Consider the following 19,759-nt stretch of genomic DNA (forward strand, 5'->3'; position numbering starts at 1 on the left):
ATGAGGAAGCTGATGCTGAGGTCACGTGAGTTACCTCAGAAAACAGTAACTGTCACAGGGGAAACTTGAATCCAGAGCCTCGGAAGACGCAAATAATTCGGGTTGGTATTGTACCGGCTGCACCCCCCCCAGTCCCATTCTCCCGGAGCCGGACTCCCGATTCCCGCGGCTGAGAGGCCACGAGGAGACAACAGTTCAAAAAAAAAAAAAAAAAAAAAGGGCCCGGGTCCTGAATCCAACCAGAATCCTCTTTCTTCAGGTTTGATCTGGAATGTGAGGAACAACCAAAAGCGCGCGGGCTGGACCCAGTCCGGCTTTCCGCGGCGGGCGGGGTTCACTAAGCGCCAAAAGCGCTGACCTCGGGATCGCTGCTCCTTCACTTTCTCTTTGGACCCAAGAGTTCTGAGGCGGAGTCGGACTCCCAGAGCTGCAGGAAAAGCCCGGGAACGGGGGGAGGGAAAGGTGGGGAAAGGCGTTTGAGGCGGAGGGCGCCGGGAGGACTGAAAGGGAAACCCGAAGTGAACCCCGAGGCCATTCCTGTCACCCAAGAAGACACAGGCTGTAGGTGATCGGGGGACGTGACCTCGGTCCCCCAGGACACACACAACGCCCCAAAGGAGGGTCCCGCGGGAGCGGCAGCACAGAAGCGGGCCGAGGGGCGGGATGGCCGAGGGGATCCGCTGCCGGTTGGTTCGGTACTTGGAGGACCTGACGGAGGAGGAGCTGAAGAAATTCAAGCTGTACCTCAAGGATGAGAGGAGCATCCCGCGGGGCAGAGTGGAGGGGGCGGATAGAGCGGAGCTGGCCGAGCTCTTGGTCAGCACTTTTGGGAAAAAGAAGGCTTGGAATTTGACTAAGAGGTTCTCGAAAAAGATGGGCCTGCGGGGGCTGTGGGAGCGAGCCGGGGAGGAAGGACTGCGGGGTAAGGATCCGCCTGCGGGCGCAACCGCGGCCTGGGAACTCTCCCAGGTCCCACCTCCTTGCGCCTCTCCCTCCTCTCTTTTTTCCTTCCCTTGTCCCTCCCGCCCTTCTTGCTTTCTTCCCCGGGGATCTCTGCTAGCGCTTCTCCCTCGCTACAGTTACCTTGCATTCGTTCTGTACAGATTCTGTCTCACAGGTAGTTTCCTCCCTCAGTGCAGGCGCTGTTTCATTGACTTTGGGGTCTCCAGCATTTAGCCCAAAGCCTGGAATGTGAGAGATGCTTAAAGACTCGTTGGCGGCTGATTTCTGACTTCCGGATTAGAGGGTCCCATTGACATAAGGCTGAGAAAGGAGGGAGGGAGGGTGGGAGGCCTCGGTGATTTTTCCCAACAATCCAGACGGAAGAAGTGGAATTCAGAGACTGTTCTCTGTGTAGAGGATGAGCTTCTGGGCCCAGAGGAGAGAGTGCTGGAGGCGAGAGAATGATCCGGAGGGAGGGAAGAACTTAGAGAGAGGAAGACCGTGGAAAGTAGGAGAATAGAAGTGATGGAGACTTCCGGTGGGATTGAGGAAAGAAGAAAAGGCGGGTGTGAGGAAGGAGGAGATGAATGAAGTGGCTCAGGCCTGGGCTAGATATTTTACCAACAGAAGGAAAAAGTCCCAGGAAGAGAGTGATTAGAACCGTCATGTTCTATCAGATTCACTGGAGTCTTTGCAGAGTAGAGAGCAGGGGTGGGAGGTCCTTTTTATTTATTTATTTATTTACTTACTTACTTACTTACTTACTTACTTACTTACTTACTTATTTTAATGAGAGAGAATCTGCTAGAAGCAGATCTGGTGACATGCGCTGTAGAAGGGATGAGAAAGAATTTTCTTTCACCAAATAACCTGAATGGGCCCTTATCTGGGTCATTATCAGAAGATCACCCGTAGTCATTCAGAGAGTTTGAGGCTGACCCGAGTCCTCTACATGTGGATGCTCACTCCCTCTGAGACCTGATATTCCAGTCCCTTGGATCAGGGAAGAAAGAAGAAATAGATGAGAATAAGAAAGTTCCAGTGAAGTTCTGAAGTGGAGATAATGAAGTAAGCAGGGTTTTGGAAGAGCAGAGTTTCACCTCTCACTGGGTGGCTCAGACTAGTTCAGCCTGTGTGGGATAGCAGCGACCACAAAAATAGACATTCAGAGTGAAAAAAAAAAAAGCAAAAAGGAGTTTTCTGAGATTGCTCAAGAAAGGACATCTCTCATCTGACAGAGTGTAAAGAAGTACAAAATATAACCTACAAAACACAAGATTAAATAGGTCCCTAAAAGCAGGAGCCCCACCCTTTGGCTTTTTCTTCCATTGTGTGGGGAGTCCAGGTTTATGCTCCAAACTCGGAAATCTATCCCAGAAACACAACAATAAATTGCCTTTAAAACAAGTACTTAAATGCTAATTAAGAGTTGAGGGAAATCAGAGGGAATGTTCATTGTAGACAACCTAACACCTGCAGTTTTTTAGCTATTGCTCAAGTTGTTCTTGTAAAGTTTCAAGTCATAATTAGGGCTTGAGGCCATATCTCTGGAAGAGGTTCTTCACTCAGTTTACCCCATACAGCCTTACCGGGAAACATTGAGATATAAACCAAAAACTCTGTGTGCACTTAAACTTCCTCTGAGGTCCCTGGTGTGTGTGGATTTGTTTTGCCCACCTTATGTTAATCTTCAGGTAAAAAAAAAAAAAAAAAGGTTAAAATTCCCCATTAATTTACTTGGAATTCAGACAAGAACCAAAAGGATAGCAACCTTAAGCCAAGCATCTAATGAGCAGTAGATGAGAGAGTCCTAGATTCTTTCCTTGCCTCAACCTGAGCAATACAGAAGATCCTCCCATTCACTTGAGATCAGGTCCTCCTCCTTCATGAAGTCTTCTGTAACTCTCAGCCCTCAGGGATCCCTCTGTCCTCTGCACTCTACATGCCTTTACTATGGGCATGCCTAGCACACAGTCAGTGCTTAATAAATACTTGGTGATTCTTTGGTTTACTGTTCTTTTTATGGGTGCATTTCTGATCTTTCAGGCCAAATAATAACTTCTAAAGGGTACAGAGTATGTTCCAGGTTTGTGTTTCCCCATCTTGCCCAACTCAATAAGCCCAAATGTCTCTTGTAAGAAAAAACAAAAAATAAAACAAAATGACTGCTGATGGCACAGCATGAGTTCTATGTGTTCATGTGATTATAAGTAGCAGTTTGTTCTCTTGCAGTATTATATAAAGAAAACATCTGAATTTTTAAAAATAAAATTTCAATGGTGTAGTTTACATATTCTGAACATGCAAATGTCCTTACCTTAACATCTGATATTAAAATACCTGGCGCTAAGAATGGGTAGGAGACAAGAAAAACCCTCCCTGCAGGTGAATGTATGACCAAGGGGAAAGAACTTGGAAACAGGATCACCAACACCTGTCAGGTTGTTTTTTGTACCCAGCATTAATTGTCTCTACTACAGCTACAATAACCTTTGTCTATTCCCTTTTTTTTCTTCTCCCCTAAATAGTCATCTCTGCAGAAGTATGTAATTTATTAAACAAAAGAGTAATGATCTCTTAGGTTCATTGACATATCTATTTCTATTATCGATCCTACAGAAGGACCCAAACTAAAAACAAATCCAAGAAACACGAAAAAACACCAAGAAGGGAAAGGTATGTAGATGACAGAACTGGCTGTGGGTAAAACTAAGCTCAGTTCATTTTTACCATGTTAATCTGAAATTGTCCGTTAATGGAGCCCCATGTGTCAAAAATATAAGGGCATATGTCAAAGGAACATGGAATTCTTTCCTAACCGTTTAATTAATTGAAGTCTTTTTGGACAAAACAGATAACATACCTTTTAGGAGAACAAGATGGCAAAATACTGTTTAGTAATAGGGTTAAGTGGTGAGATCCACACTGTTTAGTTGCTAGAACCAATAACAAGTGCTGGAATTTATTGATGAGAAGAATGACATGATCAGACATTAGTAATGTCACCTAAATAGTAGTATGGTAGATGGAGAAGAAGCAGATTTGAGATGCCGACTTAATCAGGAGATTAATGTACAGGAGAGAGAGAGAGAATGTTGCACTAATTTAGATTCTTTTATTCTAGAAATTGGAAGGAGGGCTCCCTGAGTTCAAGGAATTTAAAATTGAGGAAATTTGATTAGTTCCTCTTCAGTTCACTTCAGTTGTAAATAAATGTCTCTCCCAATGAATGATTGTATTGTAGTCCTGAATGTGAAATAGAGAAGAGAAAGGGAAACACACTTTTGAAATTTCAGTGTTGAAAGGAAATTTGCTAATGGAGATTTCATACATTTTTGTAGAAAAAACATGGGAAGCTGAAGATCTTCTACTCTGTGTTCATATTGGAGTAATGGTTTGGCACTTCCCAAGATTACATTGTTGTGAAAGCTCCAAAGATGGCACATTGACTTAACTTTTTTTTTTTTTTTTAAAACAGAAACGTTCCCAAATTCAGTGTGTATTAGAAATGCTTTTTTTTTTTTTTTTTTTTTTTTTTTTGTAGGATTTTAATATAGGGATTGCTGGCAAAGAAAGGATTATCTGCACTTTCGCTTTCTGATTTGTGCTTGGGGTATTTTTGAGCATAATATTTGGTTGAAGGGGATGAAAGAATGAAAATTTATTGCTCCATGACTTAATCAAGGGTGGCTAATAAGGAGAATATAGACAGTCATGTCTTTGCTGCCTGGGCATATGTAGACACTTTAATCTAAGGGATTTGTCTTAGGTAAAGAAGGGTAGACTTTCCTCATTTTCGAAGGAAAACCAAAAATCAAGACACAATTAATACTTCCTTCGTGTATAATACCTGACAAATGCCAGAAGAATATCTTAGGATTGTTGTCTCTAATGTGGGGCCAAAGACCTCATATAGTTGTTTGTGACTTAGTTGCATTTTGTTTTTTTTTTTTTCTCTTGGGATTCTACATATTAAAACTAATTCAGATTTTGGAGGCAGGCTATAGAAGATAAACATAAAGGCCTCAGTTATTAATATGGGTGGACCTGTGTATAGACGTGTATATATTCTGCAGTAAGTAATTTTGCTTTATTTATATGCTTTAGGGTGAAGAAGGATAGCATTTGTGGTTACACAGCTCCATCAAGCAAAGTCTTATCCTTCACACATAAGAAAATAGTATATAGAACTTTAGATTCCAGAAAAATGGAGAGGGCCATAGTCATGCGAACATTTAAAAGAAAGTAATTATGAGAAATGATAAAGCAGTAGAACTGAAAATATGTGGCAATTTCTTAGATATGTGGGGTGAGGGACAGTGTATAGTGCAAGATGACACCGAGATAGCAAAGCTACATGGAAAAATGAATGGGTGATGTCCCCAAGAGTTAACTTTTGGGAAAAAGTAATTAGTTCTATTGGGTTTGAGATTCTGAAGAAAATTCAGAAAATTCAATGTGAACTGTACAAATAAGCAAATGGTTATCTGGTATTGGAGCTCAGAAAAAGACTAGAGTAAGTAAGATCTGGGTATCACTTGTGTAGGCAGAATATTTGAACACTTTGGGAAAGGAGTCCTGCTTATCATGTCTCAAACCAATCAACAGACATTTATTAAGTTACTTCCTGTATGCTAATGTGCTTAATGCTTGGAATAATGAATAAAGGTAGAAAGATAGTCTCTGTCTTATAACAATTGGTGTTCTAGTAGGGAAAGATCAAAAATGAAAAAAAAAAGTGGCAAGTTGAGTTTTGGACGAGATAGCTGCCATCAGGCATGGTAGAGAAAGTTCTGAATGCAATCTAGAGGGTAATAAAAAAATTTGGTTTTGGATTTTTTTGGTCAATGTTCATATCCTTGCCTCTTGGGAGGTTACCTGTCATGTAGAAGGCAATGAATGTTTGTGGAGTTGCTTTGTGGATTTGAATGGCATAACATGGACTATGCAGTGAAGTGTAGGAAGCACCTGAAGGGGAAGCTGGGAGAAAATAAGGATGGACAAATAAGGCCTTGAAATGTGGTCAAGCTTAGACATTTTCCTGTCAATAAGACAGAGACATTGAGGCTTCTGATGAGGGCTGTGTTTATGTTTCAGAAAGATCACTTAAGCTGAGGTGCACACAAGGTTTGGGGGCTTCCCTTGGACACCAGATGTGAGGAGAGGGCAAACCCAGGGGGTAGCTCTTCACCTTTTTGTGGGCTCTGGGAACAGTGATGCCCTAGTCATGATCTCAGGGACATTTCCCAAAGACACCCCAGCAAATGTAACCCTGAATATCTCTCTTTTGTGTGTTATGATTTAGATGAAAGAAATAAGTACCGAGAACGAATGAAAGAGAAATTCCAGCTCATGAGGGAGAGGAACTCTCGCCCTGGGGAGCATAAGCTCTTTCACCACCGATTCACAGAGCTGCTGCTTCTTCGAGAATATCGTGACAAGAAGCAGAAGCATCACGAGCTCCTTGTTCATGGATGGAAACATGCTAAGGTCATGCAGGAGCAAGGGCAGCTTATAGAGATGGTAGCTTTATTTGATCCTTTTAAAGAGACAGGTGTCCAACCCCGCACTGTTGTGCTGCAGGGGGCTGCTGGTATTGGGAAGACCACCCTGGCCAGCAAGGTGATGTTGGACTGGGCAGAGGGAAACCTCTTCCAGGAGAGGTTCGACTATGTTTTTTATCTCACCTGCAGAGAACTGAACCCATTAGGAGAGAGAGAAATCAGTTTTGTTGATTTAATTGCCAATGACTGGCCTGGCCCTCAAGCTCCAATGACAGAGATCATGTCCCAGCCAGAGAGACTTCTATTCATCATTGATGGTTTAGATGAATTGAAATTCCCTTGTAATGAGCACAGATATGATCTATGCAAAGACTGGAAGCAGAAGGAGCCAGTATCCATCCTGCTGAGCAGCTTACTGAGGAAAACCTTGCTCCCTGAAGCCTGCTTGCTGCTCACAACAAGACTCACTGCTCTGGGGAAATTTAGTCCTTTGTTAGAGAGTCCACGTCATGTGGAGATCCTGGGCTTCTCTGTGCAGCACAGGGAGGAGTATTTCTGCAAATTTTTCAGAGATAAAGATTTAGGTGAAAAAGCCTTTCATTTAGTAAAAGGCAATGGCACACTGTTCACTATGTGCTCCGTTCCCCTGATGAACTGGATTGTCTGCACTTGCCTGAAACAGCAGATGGAGAAGGGACAAAATCCTGTCCAGGCTTTGAAAACCACCACTGCCCTCTACATGTGTTATCTTTCCAATTTAATCATCCCTGATGACAAGAACTTCATATTTCAGCACCTGAGGGATCTGTGTTGCTTGGCTGCTGAGGGGATCTGGGACAGGAAAGTGCTGTTTGAGGAGGAGGACCTCAGGAGGAATAACTTGGAGGCAGCTGATGTCTCTGCCTTCTTAGACATGAACATTTTCCGGAAAGACAGTGGCTGTGAAAATTGCTACAGCTTCATTCACCTGAGTTTCCAAGAGTTTTTTGCTGCCATGTTCTATGTGATGAGCACAGAGGAAGAAGGGGTGAAGAGTTCTGACTCCTCCATCCCAAGTGTCAGAGAACTTCTGGAGGAGTGTAGTGGGCATAATGCCAGCTTTGTGGTTCTGGTGGTCCGCTTCCTGTTTGGCTTCTTAAACATAGAGACAGCAAGGGATCTGGAGAGAAAATTCAGATGCAGAATGTCACCAAAAATCAAATCACAGTTACTGCAGTGGGCCCAGGGAGAGACTGAAAAAAAAACACAATGCTCTAATTTTGCATTTTATTTCCCAGAATTTTATTCTCATTTGTATGAGACTCAAGATTCTGAGTTTGTAACACAGGTGCTAGCTAACATCTGGGAAATCAAAATAGAAGTTTTTCATCAGTATGATGTTCTGAATGCAGCTTTCTGCGTTAAGCACTGCTATAGGGCAAGAAAAATATCCTTGTGAGTGTCTTCATTTCTTTCTTTCTTTTTTGTTACTTTACTATTTAAATTTTATTAGAGAAATTTTTACATGATTATCACATTTCTCAGAATGTCCTCTAAGTGTGTATGTTTATAGAAAATATGCTAAAACTAATATGTAATGACACCTTGTTACTGTAAGTTGTCATGCTTGTCTAAATCAAAACTCTTGTGCACTCATGTATGTTTAATGGTGATCCCAGGCCCTGCAGTTGTTAATTTTAGCATAAATACTTAATTTATCACTTTTTCAAATTTCAGTAAAACTGGGCAATGATTCTATGGCATATCTATTCCAAAAAGATATTAGTCTATATAAAACACAAAAGGAGCCATAATTTTTGTGTTAATTTTTCAAAAAGAATCTTCTATAAAGTAGGAAATAAGCATAAGGAAAATAAGTTTACAAAGTACAAATATCTTATCAAGTTACATTTTTATAAAATGAGAAATACGTATCTGTTATAAATCAAGATACTATAAATTGATAGTTTACAAAATACAGATGTGAGTTTTTTCTAAACGTCACAAATTAGATGAGTTGATAAAATAATTAACATAAGTTGCATATCAGCAACCCTTGCTTCCCAGTAATGGTCTCCCAAAACCAACATTATGCATTAGAATCAAAGACATTTTTCAGGAGAACTTATTTAGACAAATAAATCAAAGTAAGTATGATTCGACTAAGTGCTTTCTTTCAAATATAATAAATTTAATTATTTTATTTTATTATTAGCAGTTAACTTTAAGTGGAATTTCGCATGTTCTAATATACTTTCCATTCCAGTTCCCTTTTGTTTTTAAATATGTAGGTGCAATATACTTTGTTTATAAACTATTTTACTTCCTATAAAAACTGTTAATATGTACTGTAGGTGAGTACAACATTTAAATTCAATCCTAATAACTAAAATTTCAAATAAAAAGACTTGAAGGCACTTTATTTTTTAAACACTTGAGTATGATCCCTTCCTCATATAGAAGTCTATTAAAATAATTGGAAATCATTGATTCTAACATTGACTCGTAAAAGAGGAGCCCTGCCTTAGAAAGTATTAATAGTTTATATTATTAGTCCTTTTGGCTCCCTTTCAAAAAGAACTTTTATCCTACGCTATCATATTGAAAGTATTCACACTTTGAAAACATAAAATCAAGGTCTAAAATAAATTTTTATACAATGTTTTTAAATTTTTCTATATGAGAAAAATATGTAGTATTTTGCTTGTGAATATGTAATAGAATACACTTCACAGAAACACTACTATATAATTGTATTTAATATGTCATTATTGAGGATCATAAGTAAAACATACCATCTAGAGAAGAAATAAGAACATTTTAGACCTTTGTATATCATCTATCATCATTGCACAAATTCTAAAATTATGTAGTGGTAATACTGCTATATAATATGAATTTAAAACATTCTCAGCTATGTTTTAGTAGCCATCTCAACTATGAATATTGGATACATGTTTTATATATATTTAAAGGGGATTTACAAAAAATTCTTATCCTCTAAGTATCAAACTGAACTTCGTTTCTGAAAATAATCATTTTAATAATTGTTACTTTTTAGATGGTGGCTAGGCTTTCATGTGAATTTTTATTTCTATTATAACATAATTCATTTGGATTAATTCATGTATTTCTTGCGTCTTGATGCCTTTACTGGCCTTTTTGCAGACAGATTGAACTATGGATCTTTTTCATGAGGAAGCCCAATGCTTTTCTTTCAGCTTTGGCCATAGAACAAGCCAAGAATGTCACTCAGGCTTTTCTTTCTTTGGGGACAGAGAATTTTGGGACCGAAAAGCCTAATGCTACTGACTGTTTAAATTGCAATTGTAAAAGAGATCCTCAATAGATAATATTTTTTTCTATGCCAAGAAAAGATAAAACCTGGGCACTAATTCAAACCACCATGTCAAAAGTGGGTTTCTCACATAAATGGTGAAAAGGACACTAGCGAAGTTTGCTGCACTGGCATAAAGAAGGGCAAAGTGCAACAGACCCAGCATTTGCCTCTTTGGTCCCAAAATTCTCTGTCCCCAAAGAAAGAAAAGCCAGGGAGACATTCTGGGCTGAGATGAATTAAAGGACACTGGGCCTCTGAAATCCTGCAGAGTGAGGAGGAGGAGGAGAAGAAACTGGGCAGGAGGTAGTGCAAGTGGGGTCCCACAAATTTCCAGGTCTGTGTCCAGCAGCTTTCCCTTTTTGTATTGGAAAAATCCCATACTTTCTACCTATTTACTTATTTTAACAGCAAAGAGGAAAGAAGTTGTTCCCATTTTTGAAAAGCTTATGGGGTCAGGAAGTAATTGCTGGGGATTCTGGGGGCTGGTTTGTAGGAGTTCCAGAGCTGGGAATAGAAGAGGAGCTTTTGTATAAAGCTAGAGAAGCTCATATCCTTCCTGAGCTTTCAGGTGGAAGTAAAGTTAGGGCTGCTGGGTAAGAAAGAGCTGAAAATTCTCCTCATTCCTGTTTCTGAGTTTAAATTACTTAATGCTGGACATAGAACTTTGTCCCCCAAATTCTTGAGGTAGGAGAAATCTGGAAGCAGCATCACTTAACAGTTTGCAGTTGATTACCGAGGTATGTCATCAGCTCTATAGACCAAAGAAGACCAAGTTATGAAAAGTAACTAAGGCAGAAATGGAGCAAGAATAACTATGCATATATTGGTGTATCAGGGAGAAGAGTGAGTGTCATAAAAGCCTTGCTGAATAACAACAAATCAGATTGGACCTGGCATGTGAACTTGTGTGGATTCATCTTTTATCACACTTTTCTTTCTTAGAGGATTGCTTCCAGTGCTTCAATTATTGAAAAACAGGGTGTACATTTCCTTGGTGATTAAGTTTTGATCTGCAGACTAAATCACTTTGTGTTGAATCATGAGCTCTTTTTGCTGTTTACATCACATTATTCCTTTCTGAATTTTTTGAGTCGTGAATAGTATATTGTTATTCAAACTTAATTTTTTTTTAATATTTCAATGCACTAGTCTTAGTCACTTGCATAATTTGGTTTTTTTGTTTTTGCAGTTCTTAAATTTAACATTTTCTTCATGGGGAGGAGGGATGTCCTGGAACTGATATATAGATTTTTTTTGTTTGATAGTTTGTTTCCTGTAGTCTTAACAGAGTAGTTTTCTTGTAGTATTCCTTGCATTTTGATGTTCAGATTTTTTGAAGTCCTCTGGGAGCTTTATTAATTAAGTTGACCTTGCTTATATTATTTTTTAAGTCAATATGTTTTCCTGGTATATAAATAATATAGTCTTTTAATTTTATTGCTTTTTGCTTGTCTTCTTCCAATTATTCCTCATTTCTGTATATTTGTATTACCAATTAAATTTTTCTTTTATTTTTGGAAAAGATTCAGGGCTAGATTCAAGTCTTTCTTTTCTACCAAATTTTTCTTTTCTTTTTCACTTCTGCTGTGCAACAAATTCTTCTTTCATAATTCTTGTTTCTCTGAAACCATTAATATCCTGCAGTGGTTCCATGCTCTCTGTAGGGAAATCTAAGGATCCTCTCTTCTTATAAATTTTTTTTGATGTTTAAAATCACATATGTTTAGTTTTCCTGCAGCCCTTTTTTATACATGATGATGATGCCTGATTATAATGTTTAAGATATGGCACCTGAACTTTAATTTCTAACTTTAATCCATATTGTTTCATTTGTCAGGTAGTGATACGCTAATTCTAAAATACCTTGGAAGGGAAAAATGATAGAAAATCAAATAAAAATGAAGCCTGAGCAGTATTAGAAAAGTTTTAAAAGTCTTACCCCTTCAGTTGGGAAAGTTATGGGCTCAATATATTTATCCAATAATTTGGGATTTATTCATTTTTAGCACTGGCTGGGGTTGTCATCTCTCTATGGAGTTATTTCCATCCTTTTATTCTAATGGCAATTCTTCATGACAAATTTTTCAATTGCTGTGCCCTATAGAGAGGTTTCAGTATAATAGAATCTCTTCTTATTCTGAATAACTGAGTCTAATATCGTAAATGCTGGGCTTTTGTGCATGTCAGATATTTAGAGACCTTTCCTATCTTTCTTTGAGGTTTCTTCCTCGTTCATTTACCTGACTGATCCAGATATTGGTTTCAGCATTGCTACTGAGCATTGGAGGGTTCCAGTAACAAAACTAGGGAGAAAAGGTGTTGAGGAAGAGGCAGGAGTTTGAGTGAAGGCCAAATGTATCTGGCAGTGAGACAGTACTTTGATTTGTCTATAGCCTTGGGAGTCCCAAGCTAATGTCACTTCTGTTCTCCTTGAAAACTGTTACAATTTAAAAGGAAGAGCCTTTTCACTTTTTTTCCTTCAGAAAAACAGGCACACATGTTAATATTGGGAGGTAACTTGACTGCCACTGATGCCAATAACAAATTTTCTCATTTTTCTCTAGTATATGTCGTTTTGGTTTACCTGCTGATGTTTGGCAAGAGCTTTTCTCCATGGTCAACAAGAATCCGAACTTGAAGGAGTTAACACTGGGCAGCTTTGAATTTGATGGCTCATGTATGGAAAACCTTTGTAAGGAACTAAATCATCCAAATTGTAAACTGGAAAAACTGACGTAAGTCTAAATTGGCCCCATGTCTGGAATAGCTACCAGTGTGTGAGTGGGAAACATGAGGTAAAGAACTGAGATGTGAAAAAGAAAGATCTTAGGAGGAAAAGAATATATAGACCTGAATCTAAATGAGTGGAAAACTAGGACTATGAAAAGTAATGGAAAAAACAACAGAGGGAAACGGATACATAACCTTACTACTACTAATTAATATTAGAAATATTAGTTATAACAACAACAAAACAAGAGAATGAAATTAAAGGTACAATAGTAGCAAAAAGAAAAAAAACACCTGAAATTATCTGGATTTATTGATGACATGATGGTATCCTATGAAAACCTCAGAGTCAATGAAGAAACTAATTAATGATAGAAGCATACATTTGGAGTAGGAAAGGAGAACAAGATGTTCTTCCTCTGATTTTACAGATGAAAGACTCAAGACTCACTGACATTAATTGACTAAAATCATACAGTCAGAATTTAAACCAAAGTTGGCTCACTCCAAATCTAGTGTTCTTATCATAGCATTGGTAAGACAGCTAGGCACACAATTTATCCCTCTGCAGATTGTCAGCAAATCGTGTATTTTTGTAAAATACAAATATCCACATGCTTATATGTATTTTTATGTATATAAATATATATAGGCACATATTTATATATATATATATATGACGTATGTATATACGTCACATATATATGTATATATAGGATAAGATTATGAACTATTCAATTTAAATACATATTTTATTTATAAATTTAAATACATATTTTATTTTTATATTAAAATATATTAAAACACATACTTTAGATTTTTTATTTTTTATTATATCTTTTTATTGACTTTAGATTATTTTTTTAATGAAATCTACAAGCAACATCTCCTTTGTACCAAGTACTGTACATGGTGCAGGAGAAGAAACAATACATGCCTTTAAAAATCTTATGTTTTGTCTATATAAAGTTTTCTTCTTTACAGATAGAATAGAAGGAGGGAACAGACTGTTTCACTTTTGTTTTTGTATCCCTAGTATTTAACACAGTACCTTGTACTTAATGAATGCTTACTGATTGATCAAAATCCACTGAGAATAAAAAAAAAAGCAGAACACATCTGGTATTTAATTTACCCTTTTACAAACAAGATTTATATAAATAAAAATTTTTACACAAATAGGGATATAATTAAAAGTTGAAAGTGACAATGATCCCTTAATTAATGTTTAAGGCTTAATATTATACCAATGAAGTTATCATGAAAATATTTTATAGAATCAGAAAAAAGTAACAACAAAATTCATTTTGTTAATCAAAATTTTCTGACAGGTGAAATAATAGGGGAAAAATACAAATAAAGGGCATCATAAGACCTCAAATTCTATGAGAAGTAATTAAGGACAAGGGATGAGATAAGGAATAAACTGAAATCTTTGAAAATAACATTACTTTGTTGGATTAAGTTAAAAATATAATGTAGTAAGGGATAATTCTCTTTTTGATCATTCTAGCCCTAAATAGGAATTCAATTTAAATCTCACACCACATACTATAGTAAGCTAAAAATGGATTGTTTTCAGGTATTTTGATCATGTCTGATCCTTGTGAAACCTTCTGTGAACTTTGGGGTTTTCTTGGTAAAGATACTGAAGTGCTTTGCCCGCCCTTTTTCATCTCATTTTATAGACAAGAAACTGAGGCAACTAGAGTTAAGTGACTTGCCCAAAGTCACTCTGTTAGTAAGTGTCCAGATGAAAAGATGTACCAAATCACTATTGATTAGAGAAATGCAAAATAAACAGCTTTGAGGTGGTACCTCACATTTCTAAGGTTGATTAAGATGACAGGAAAAGATAAAGATAATGGTTGGAGGGGATGTGGGAAAACTGGGACACTATTTCATTGTTGGTGGAGGTGTAAAATAATCTAACCATTCTGGAGAGCAATTTAGAACTGTGCCCAAAGGCCTATAAAATTGTGCATTCCTTTGACCAAGCAGTGCCATTACAGGGTCTATAACCCAAGGAAACAATAAAGGAGGAAAGAGAACCCACATGTGCAAAAATGTAGCAGCTCTTTTTGTATAGCAAAGAATTGGAAAATGAGTAGATGCCTATTATTTGGGTAATGGCTCAACAAGTTGTGGTATATGAAGGTAATGGAATATTATTGTCTATAAAAAAATGAGGAACAAGCTGATTTTAGAAAGGCCTGGAAAGAATTACATGAATGGATGCTGTGTGCTATGCTCTCTATGGCACATAGGTGATTTTATGATCAAATATTACCCCAAATAAGATATATCAGCATACATGCTGACAAACTTGCATCCCATGTTTAGTTTTGTGGAAATATTTTCCGTTCTCTTTTATTCTTTGTTATAAGTAATGGTTGTAGAACTGGGTGATGGGGAAATTTATTTAGAATTAAAAGTATTGTAAAAGCAAGACTCACCAATACATATTTTTTCAAAATAAGAAGAATTATGTGTGTATATGCAGCCTGTGTGTGTTGCAGTGGTGAAGTGCCAAAGATCCTAATTGTTCTTGGCACGAAAAAGGTATCCACATGAATTCCTCTCTCCTTTTCCAGATTATTATTCCCAATAATTCCAAATGAAGATTGTCTCTCATTTTCTTGCTTTCCTTATGTCATGTAGTTGATCTGATACAGCATAGTCATGAGGTTCAGAATGGGAAGAATGGGCTGGGAGATCAAGATATTAGGAAGGGGAAGTTTTAAAGGAAATTAAAAGTGTTAAGGATGGATTGGGGATGTCAGAGGAAAGTGGTTATAAAGAATTGGTGGCTCTGACTCCTTCCCAGAAAAAGAAGAAAGAAGTAAATCCTGGAGAAAAAAAAAAAAAAAAGATTCCTTTTTGGTTGTGATGGTATGTCTCTTACAGATTGATAGACCTTGAGGTAACTTACTCCTCTTGTCAGCATCTCTTCTCTTCTCCCAGTCTGAAAAGCCTGGTCTTGTGTAGTAAAATTGTTAAGGATGATGCCATGAAGCTTCCACATGAGATCTTGGGGAAAAAGAACTCTCAGCTACAGATACTAAGGTGAGTCTTCATAGACTTCCTCTTTTCAGAGGCTCCCAAGGATTAGGGACATAAAGTGAAAGTAAGCAGTAAGAGCCACATGGACTTTGGGAGGGAGACTGCACACTGCCTCTCTGAGGTCTGGGCAAGTCTGAAGAACCATTCTGGCTCTTCTGGGAATTTGGTGCAATAGGCCTTTCTCTTCACCAGGCTCTGGGCCAGTTTGTTCAGGGGAGTGCCAGCTTCCCTGGGTTGTCCCATTGTGATTTCTCTGACCTTCCCTTGATCTGACCCCATGAATGGATAAAAGTTCCCCCTAATGTTGTTTTCACTGTGTTTCTTGTGCTAGAGGAAATTAGTTCTGGTTTGGGAAGGATGAGCTGCACTGATAGGTAATAATGGAAGAAAATAATCACTATTTTAGTGAATAAATATTACTTGTGAGGGTCACTTTTTGTAGAGGAAAGGTCTCCTTCCTGTTCTTTCCCTGCAGCATCCTACCTTTATAACCTGCAAAATCAGTGCCTCCTCAGCCTATTATCTTTAAATCTGGATTGTGGGGAGCAGGAACAGAGCAGTCATCACCATTGCTACTATGGCTCTTGTCTCACGGGAAGAGTTGGGAGACGTCAGTGAGGTATTGAAGCCCTGTATTCCGTCTGTGAAGAGGCAGGGATAGCAAGGCAGAGAGGTGTTAGTTATCTCCTTTGGCTGGAGCAAAGAGAGTGAGAGAGCTAGTGTAAAATAGGGAAAGATTATTCCCTCTACTGTTGTGGATTCTGTCTTTCTCAGTGCTTATTTGACAAGGCATGGTGTATATCAGGACAAGGGTACAAAGCATTCAGACTGAAATGACTAGGTACTGAAAGTATTTGAAATTTTTTTTTTTTTTTGGTTGAGGCAATGGGGGTTAAGTGACTTGCCCAGGGTCACACAACCAGGAACTGTTAAGTGTCTGAAGTCTGATTAGAACTCAGGTCCTCCAGACTTCAGGATTTGTGCACTATCCATTGCACCACCTGGCCACCTTTTCCCCCCAATACTTTTTTGGCTTCTTTGTCATAAAGTGACTTATATTGAATTTATTATACATACACGTACACAGATACACACATACACAATCAAAATCATTTTACATAAATTGCCAAGCAATGTTCTACTCAGTTGATTTTTTTTAACCCTTTTAAATAAACTTAACTAAATTTTATTTGCAATCCAAGTGAAACTCCCTGGTCTCTATCTTGAAGAACAGACCTTCTCTACTTTTTAAATATTGGGCATTTGTTCCTCTCCAGTCTTGTGACAATTCTTCTGTTTTTCTCCATTGTGTCTAAATTTACCAGCAAGATGATCCACCTATTAATTTTTATTTTGAGGCTTTCCCTACCATAAAGTTATTAATATCAGTGAAACCAAAGGTCCAACTTCATCTCTGTCCCACTCCCCTATACCTAGTACAGTTGTAGAGACTTATGGGGATCTGATTGGAAAATGATGTCTAGTTTGTTAAGAAAGGGAGATTTTCAAAGACACTGAATGTGACCTGTGCAACAGGATCTTTCCCACTGAAAAATGGAGAGTGAATCAGCCTTGGAGAATGTAATTTGATCATGCTCTCTCTGGTTTTCTGTTTCCTTCAGAATATCTGATTTTACGGGTTTTGCTGTTAATGTTCTGGATCTTTTCTCTGCTGAGAACCTGAAAAGCTTACACCTGTTTTTTATTCGTATTCGGGAGGGTGTAGCAGAGCTTCTGCATAATGTCTTGGCAAAGCAGGATTGTAAGCTACAAGCAATCAGGTGAGCCCCTGTGAGTTTTCTCTGGGGTAAGTATCTTAAGTTAGGTGGTCAGAGGAGGAAGTAGGGAGAGGAAGAGGAACACAAGTTTGAGGAAGGAGATTGGAAGCTTCCTTCTTGGGGTGGGTTTAGGAACCAGTCTCACACATTGCCATTGCTGTGGGGATTGGTTCTTCTCAGGAACTGACCAAAAAGTCTTTGTTTAGGGGTTTCTCAGATTGTCTCTGAAGGGCCCCATTGAAGCATCCCTGAGTTCTAGCTCTATCAGATGGTAAACATTTCTCTCTCTACACCCTGGAAACACCATAAAAGGAGATGATCATCCCTTCCCTGACATCTCAGGAAGGGAGATGAAAACACCAAAGGAAATGGGAAATCAAATCAGATTAGTGGATTTTGGAAGGGTCTCACTTGAAACAGGTGTACATAAATCCATCAACATGGGAGGTATTACATATAATTACATAAATTCCTTAAGCATATACTAACACAGGCTAGTAGTGATGTGACAAATAACATGAATCAACATGAGGAATTCTACATGTCCTTAAGTCCTAGAAATAGTCCAGAAGGAATCTATTGTCCATTACTTCATGTATGTAGGGAATCCAATGATTACTCCAAGTTTTGAAATCCTGCAATAATCTCATCATGTATCAGGGAATCCAATGATCCCTGTAGATTTTGAAGTCCTGCAACAGTTTTAACAACAATTTTTCATCTCAATGAATGCAATGATTCTTGCAGATTTTGAAGTCCTGTATCAGTCTTATCATGTCTCAGAGAATCCAATGATTCCTGCTGGTTCTGAAGTTCTCTAACAGTCTCATTATCAGCCATGCTGTTTCAGTGTCAGATGTTTCTTAGGTCTTCTCCTTTGTTCCGAGGTTTTTCTCTTTTTCACTCTCTGTGATGGACAAGGCAAATACGGCTTGTTGGCACCCATGTGATTTCTTCTCCATCTGTAGAGATACAAGCAAACCCTCTCCCCCAAGCAGTTAACCTATCTGGTCCCTCCATTTTCTGGATCGCTCCTCATCACCTGGCAATTACATTGAAGTTGCTTGCACTGGACACTGCCCTTCTGTTGGGTTAAAAAACCTCTATTCTCCCCAATTGTAATCCCTTTCCCCCTTCTGATTGCTTTTTGGCTGATAGATCATGTAATCCCTTTCTGCTGTCTGATTGTTTTTTTGTTGATTGATCACATCAGAGTCCTGAACTTCTAAAGGTGTGCCATCATGCCCCACCTGTTTTTTGTTTGAGGTCTTGGAGCTGGGCCCTGCCTCTCATTTCCTTTGGTCAGTCTACATTCTGAGGCCCAGTGGAAGCCTCGGTTGCATTTTGGACAAAGGGTTTTGGATCTTCTCTCACCCTGCCTTCTCACTCTATCTCTATAACTACACTGGGCTCTCACATTGAAAGCATTGACAGGTCTCTCTGGAAGTCCCTTGACCCAAGGAACCCTGTCTTTTCATGTTCATCATAGCCTGAGTATAAAAAGCATTTGTGCCCACTGTGGCACAGCATCTTATGATCTCCTCTAAAGGAGCATCTTTGTGTAGTCCCCATATAATTCTTCTACAAATCTCATTAGCATTTTCCTTAGCCAGTTGTCTGATCATTATTGCTGTTGCAGCATTTTCTCCAATCGTTCATATGACAGCTGTTTGCAAACATCCCAGAAAATCAGGAAAAGTTTCATTGGGACCTTGTTTTATTTTTGTGAAGTCTTTCCATCCATCTTTTCCTGGGAGGGAGCCCCATGCTTTGATTGCAGCAGCAGCAATTTGCACATATGCTGCTATAGGGTAATTAATCTGTGCTAAAGTGTCTGTATACTGACCTACATCTACTAGTTGGTCAAAGGTGATTTGTATATTAACTCCATTTGCTTATTGCGTTGGGCTTGAATCCTACATAATTCATGATACTCCAAAAGTCACAACAAGTTTTGTCCAGGTTCTAAACATGCCCTTGCTATGTATTACCAATCACTAGGGGTTAAAATATAATAAGCCAAATTCTCTAATATCATCTTAACATGATGTAGACCAGTAAAGAGAACAAGCCTTTTTCAGATCTTTGATTTTTTTCCAGATTAAAAGGAGTGTATCTTCTCCTTTGTTGACTGGAAGAGTCAAATTCTTCAATCATAGGGTAGGCATTTATTAAATCAGATATATCCTGTCCTTTTTTTTTTTTTTTTTTTTTTTTTTTTTTACTTTAACTAGTGCCTTTTGTAATCTTGTCATAAGCTGCTTCATAGGTGGTGCTGATTGTGTCACTGCCTCTCCCCCTCCTCCTTCTCCCTCCATCCATGAAGGCTTTGTTGAGGGAGGTGGGTCAGGGGTTGGAGAATGCCCTAATGGCTCCTGCTGTGAAACACTACACTCCTAAATTTCATCAGCTTCTTACTTAAC

General features: G+C 38.5%; 1 protein-coding gene across 4 annotated transcripts in view; it reads left to right on the forward strand.

The window, feature by feature from the left end:
* Positions 1 to 253: 253 nt before the first annotated feature.
* Positions 254 to 19,759, forward strand: part of LOC141563625 (NACHT, LRR and PYD domains-containing protein 12-like) — a 35,427-nt gene continuing 15,921 nt past the window's right edge. For 2 of the 4 annotated variants that reach the window (XM_074304992.1, XM_074304989.1), the window contains exons 1-6: positions 254 to 922; positions 3,562 to 3,618; positions 6,248 to 7,880; positions 12,330 to 12,500; positions 15,403 to 15,561; positions 17,181 to 17,339. In XM_074304992.1, coding sequence (XP_074161093.1) covers positions 664 to 922; positions 3,562 to 3,618; positions 6,248 to 7,880; positions 12,330 to 12,500; positions 15,403 to 15,561; positions 17,181 to 17,339 — 2,438 coding nt within the window. In that variant the 5' untranslated portion in view covers positions 254 to 663. The remainder of the gene's footprint in view (positions 923 to 3,561; positions 3,619 to 6,247; positions 7,881 to 12,329; positions 12,501 to 15,402; positions 15,562 to 17,180; positions 17,340 to 19,759) is intronic. The other 2 variants (XM_074304991.1, XM_074304990.1) reach the window with 2 other exon arrangements.

Source organism: Sminthopsis crassicaudata, chromosome 3, assembly GCF_048593235.1.
Source record: "Sminthopsis crassicaudata isolate SCR6 chromosome 3, ASM4859323v1, whole genome shotgun sequence".
Classification (NCBI taxonomy): Eukaryota; Metazoa; Chordata; class Mammalia; order Dasyuromorphia; family Dasyuridae; genus Sminthopsis; species Sminthopsis crassicaudata.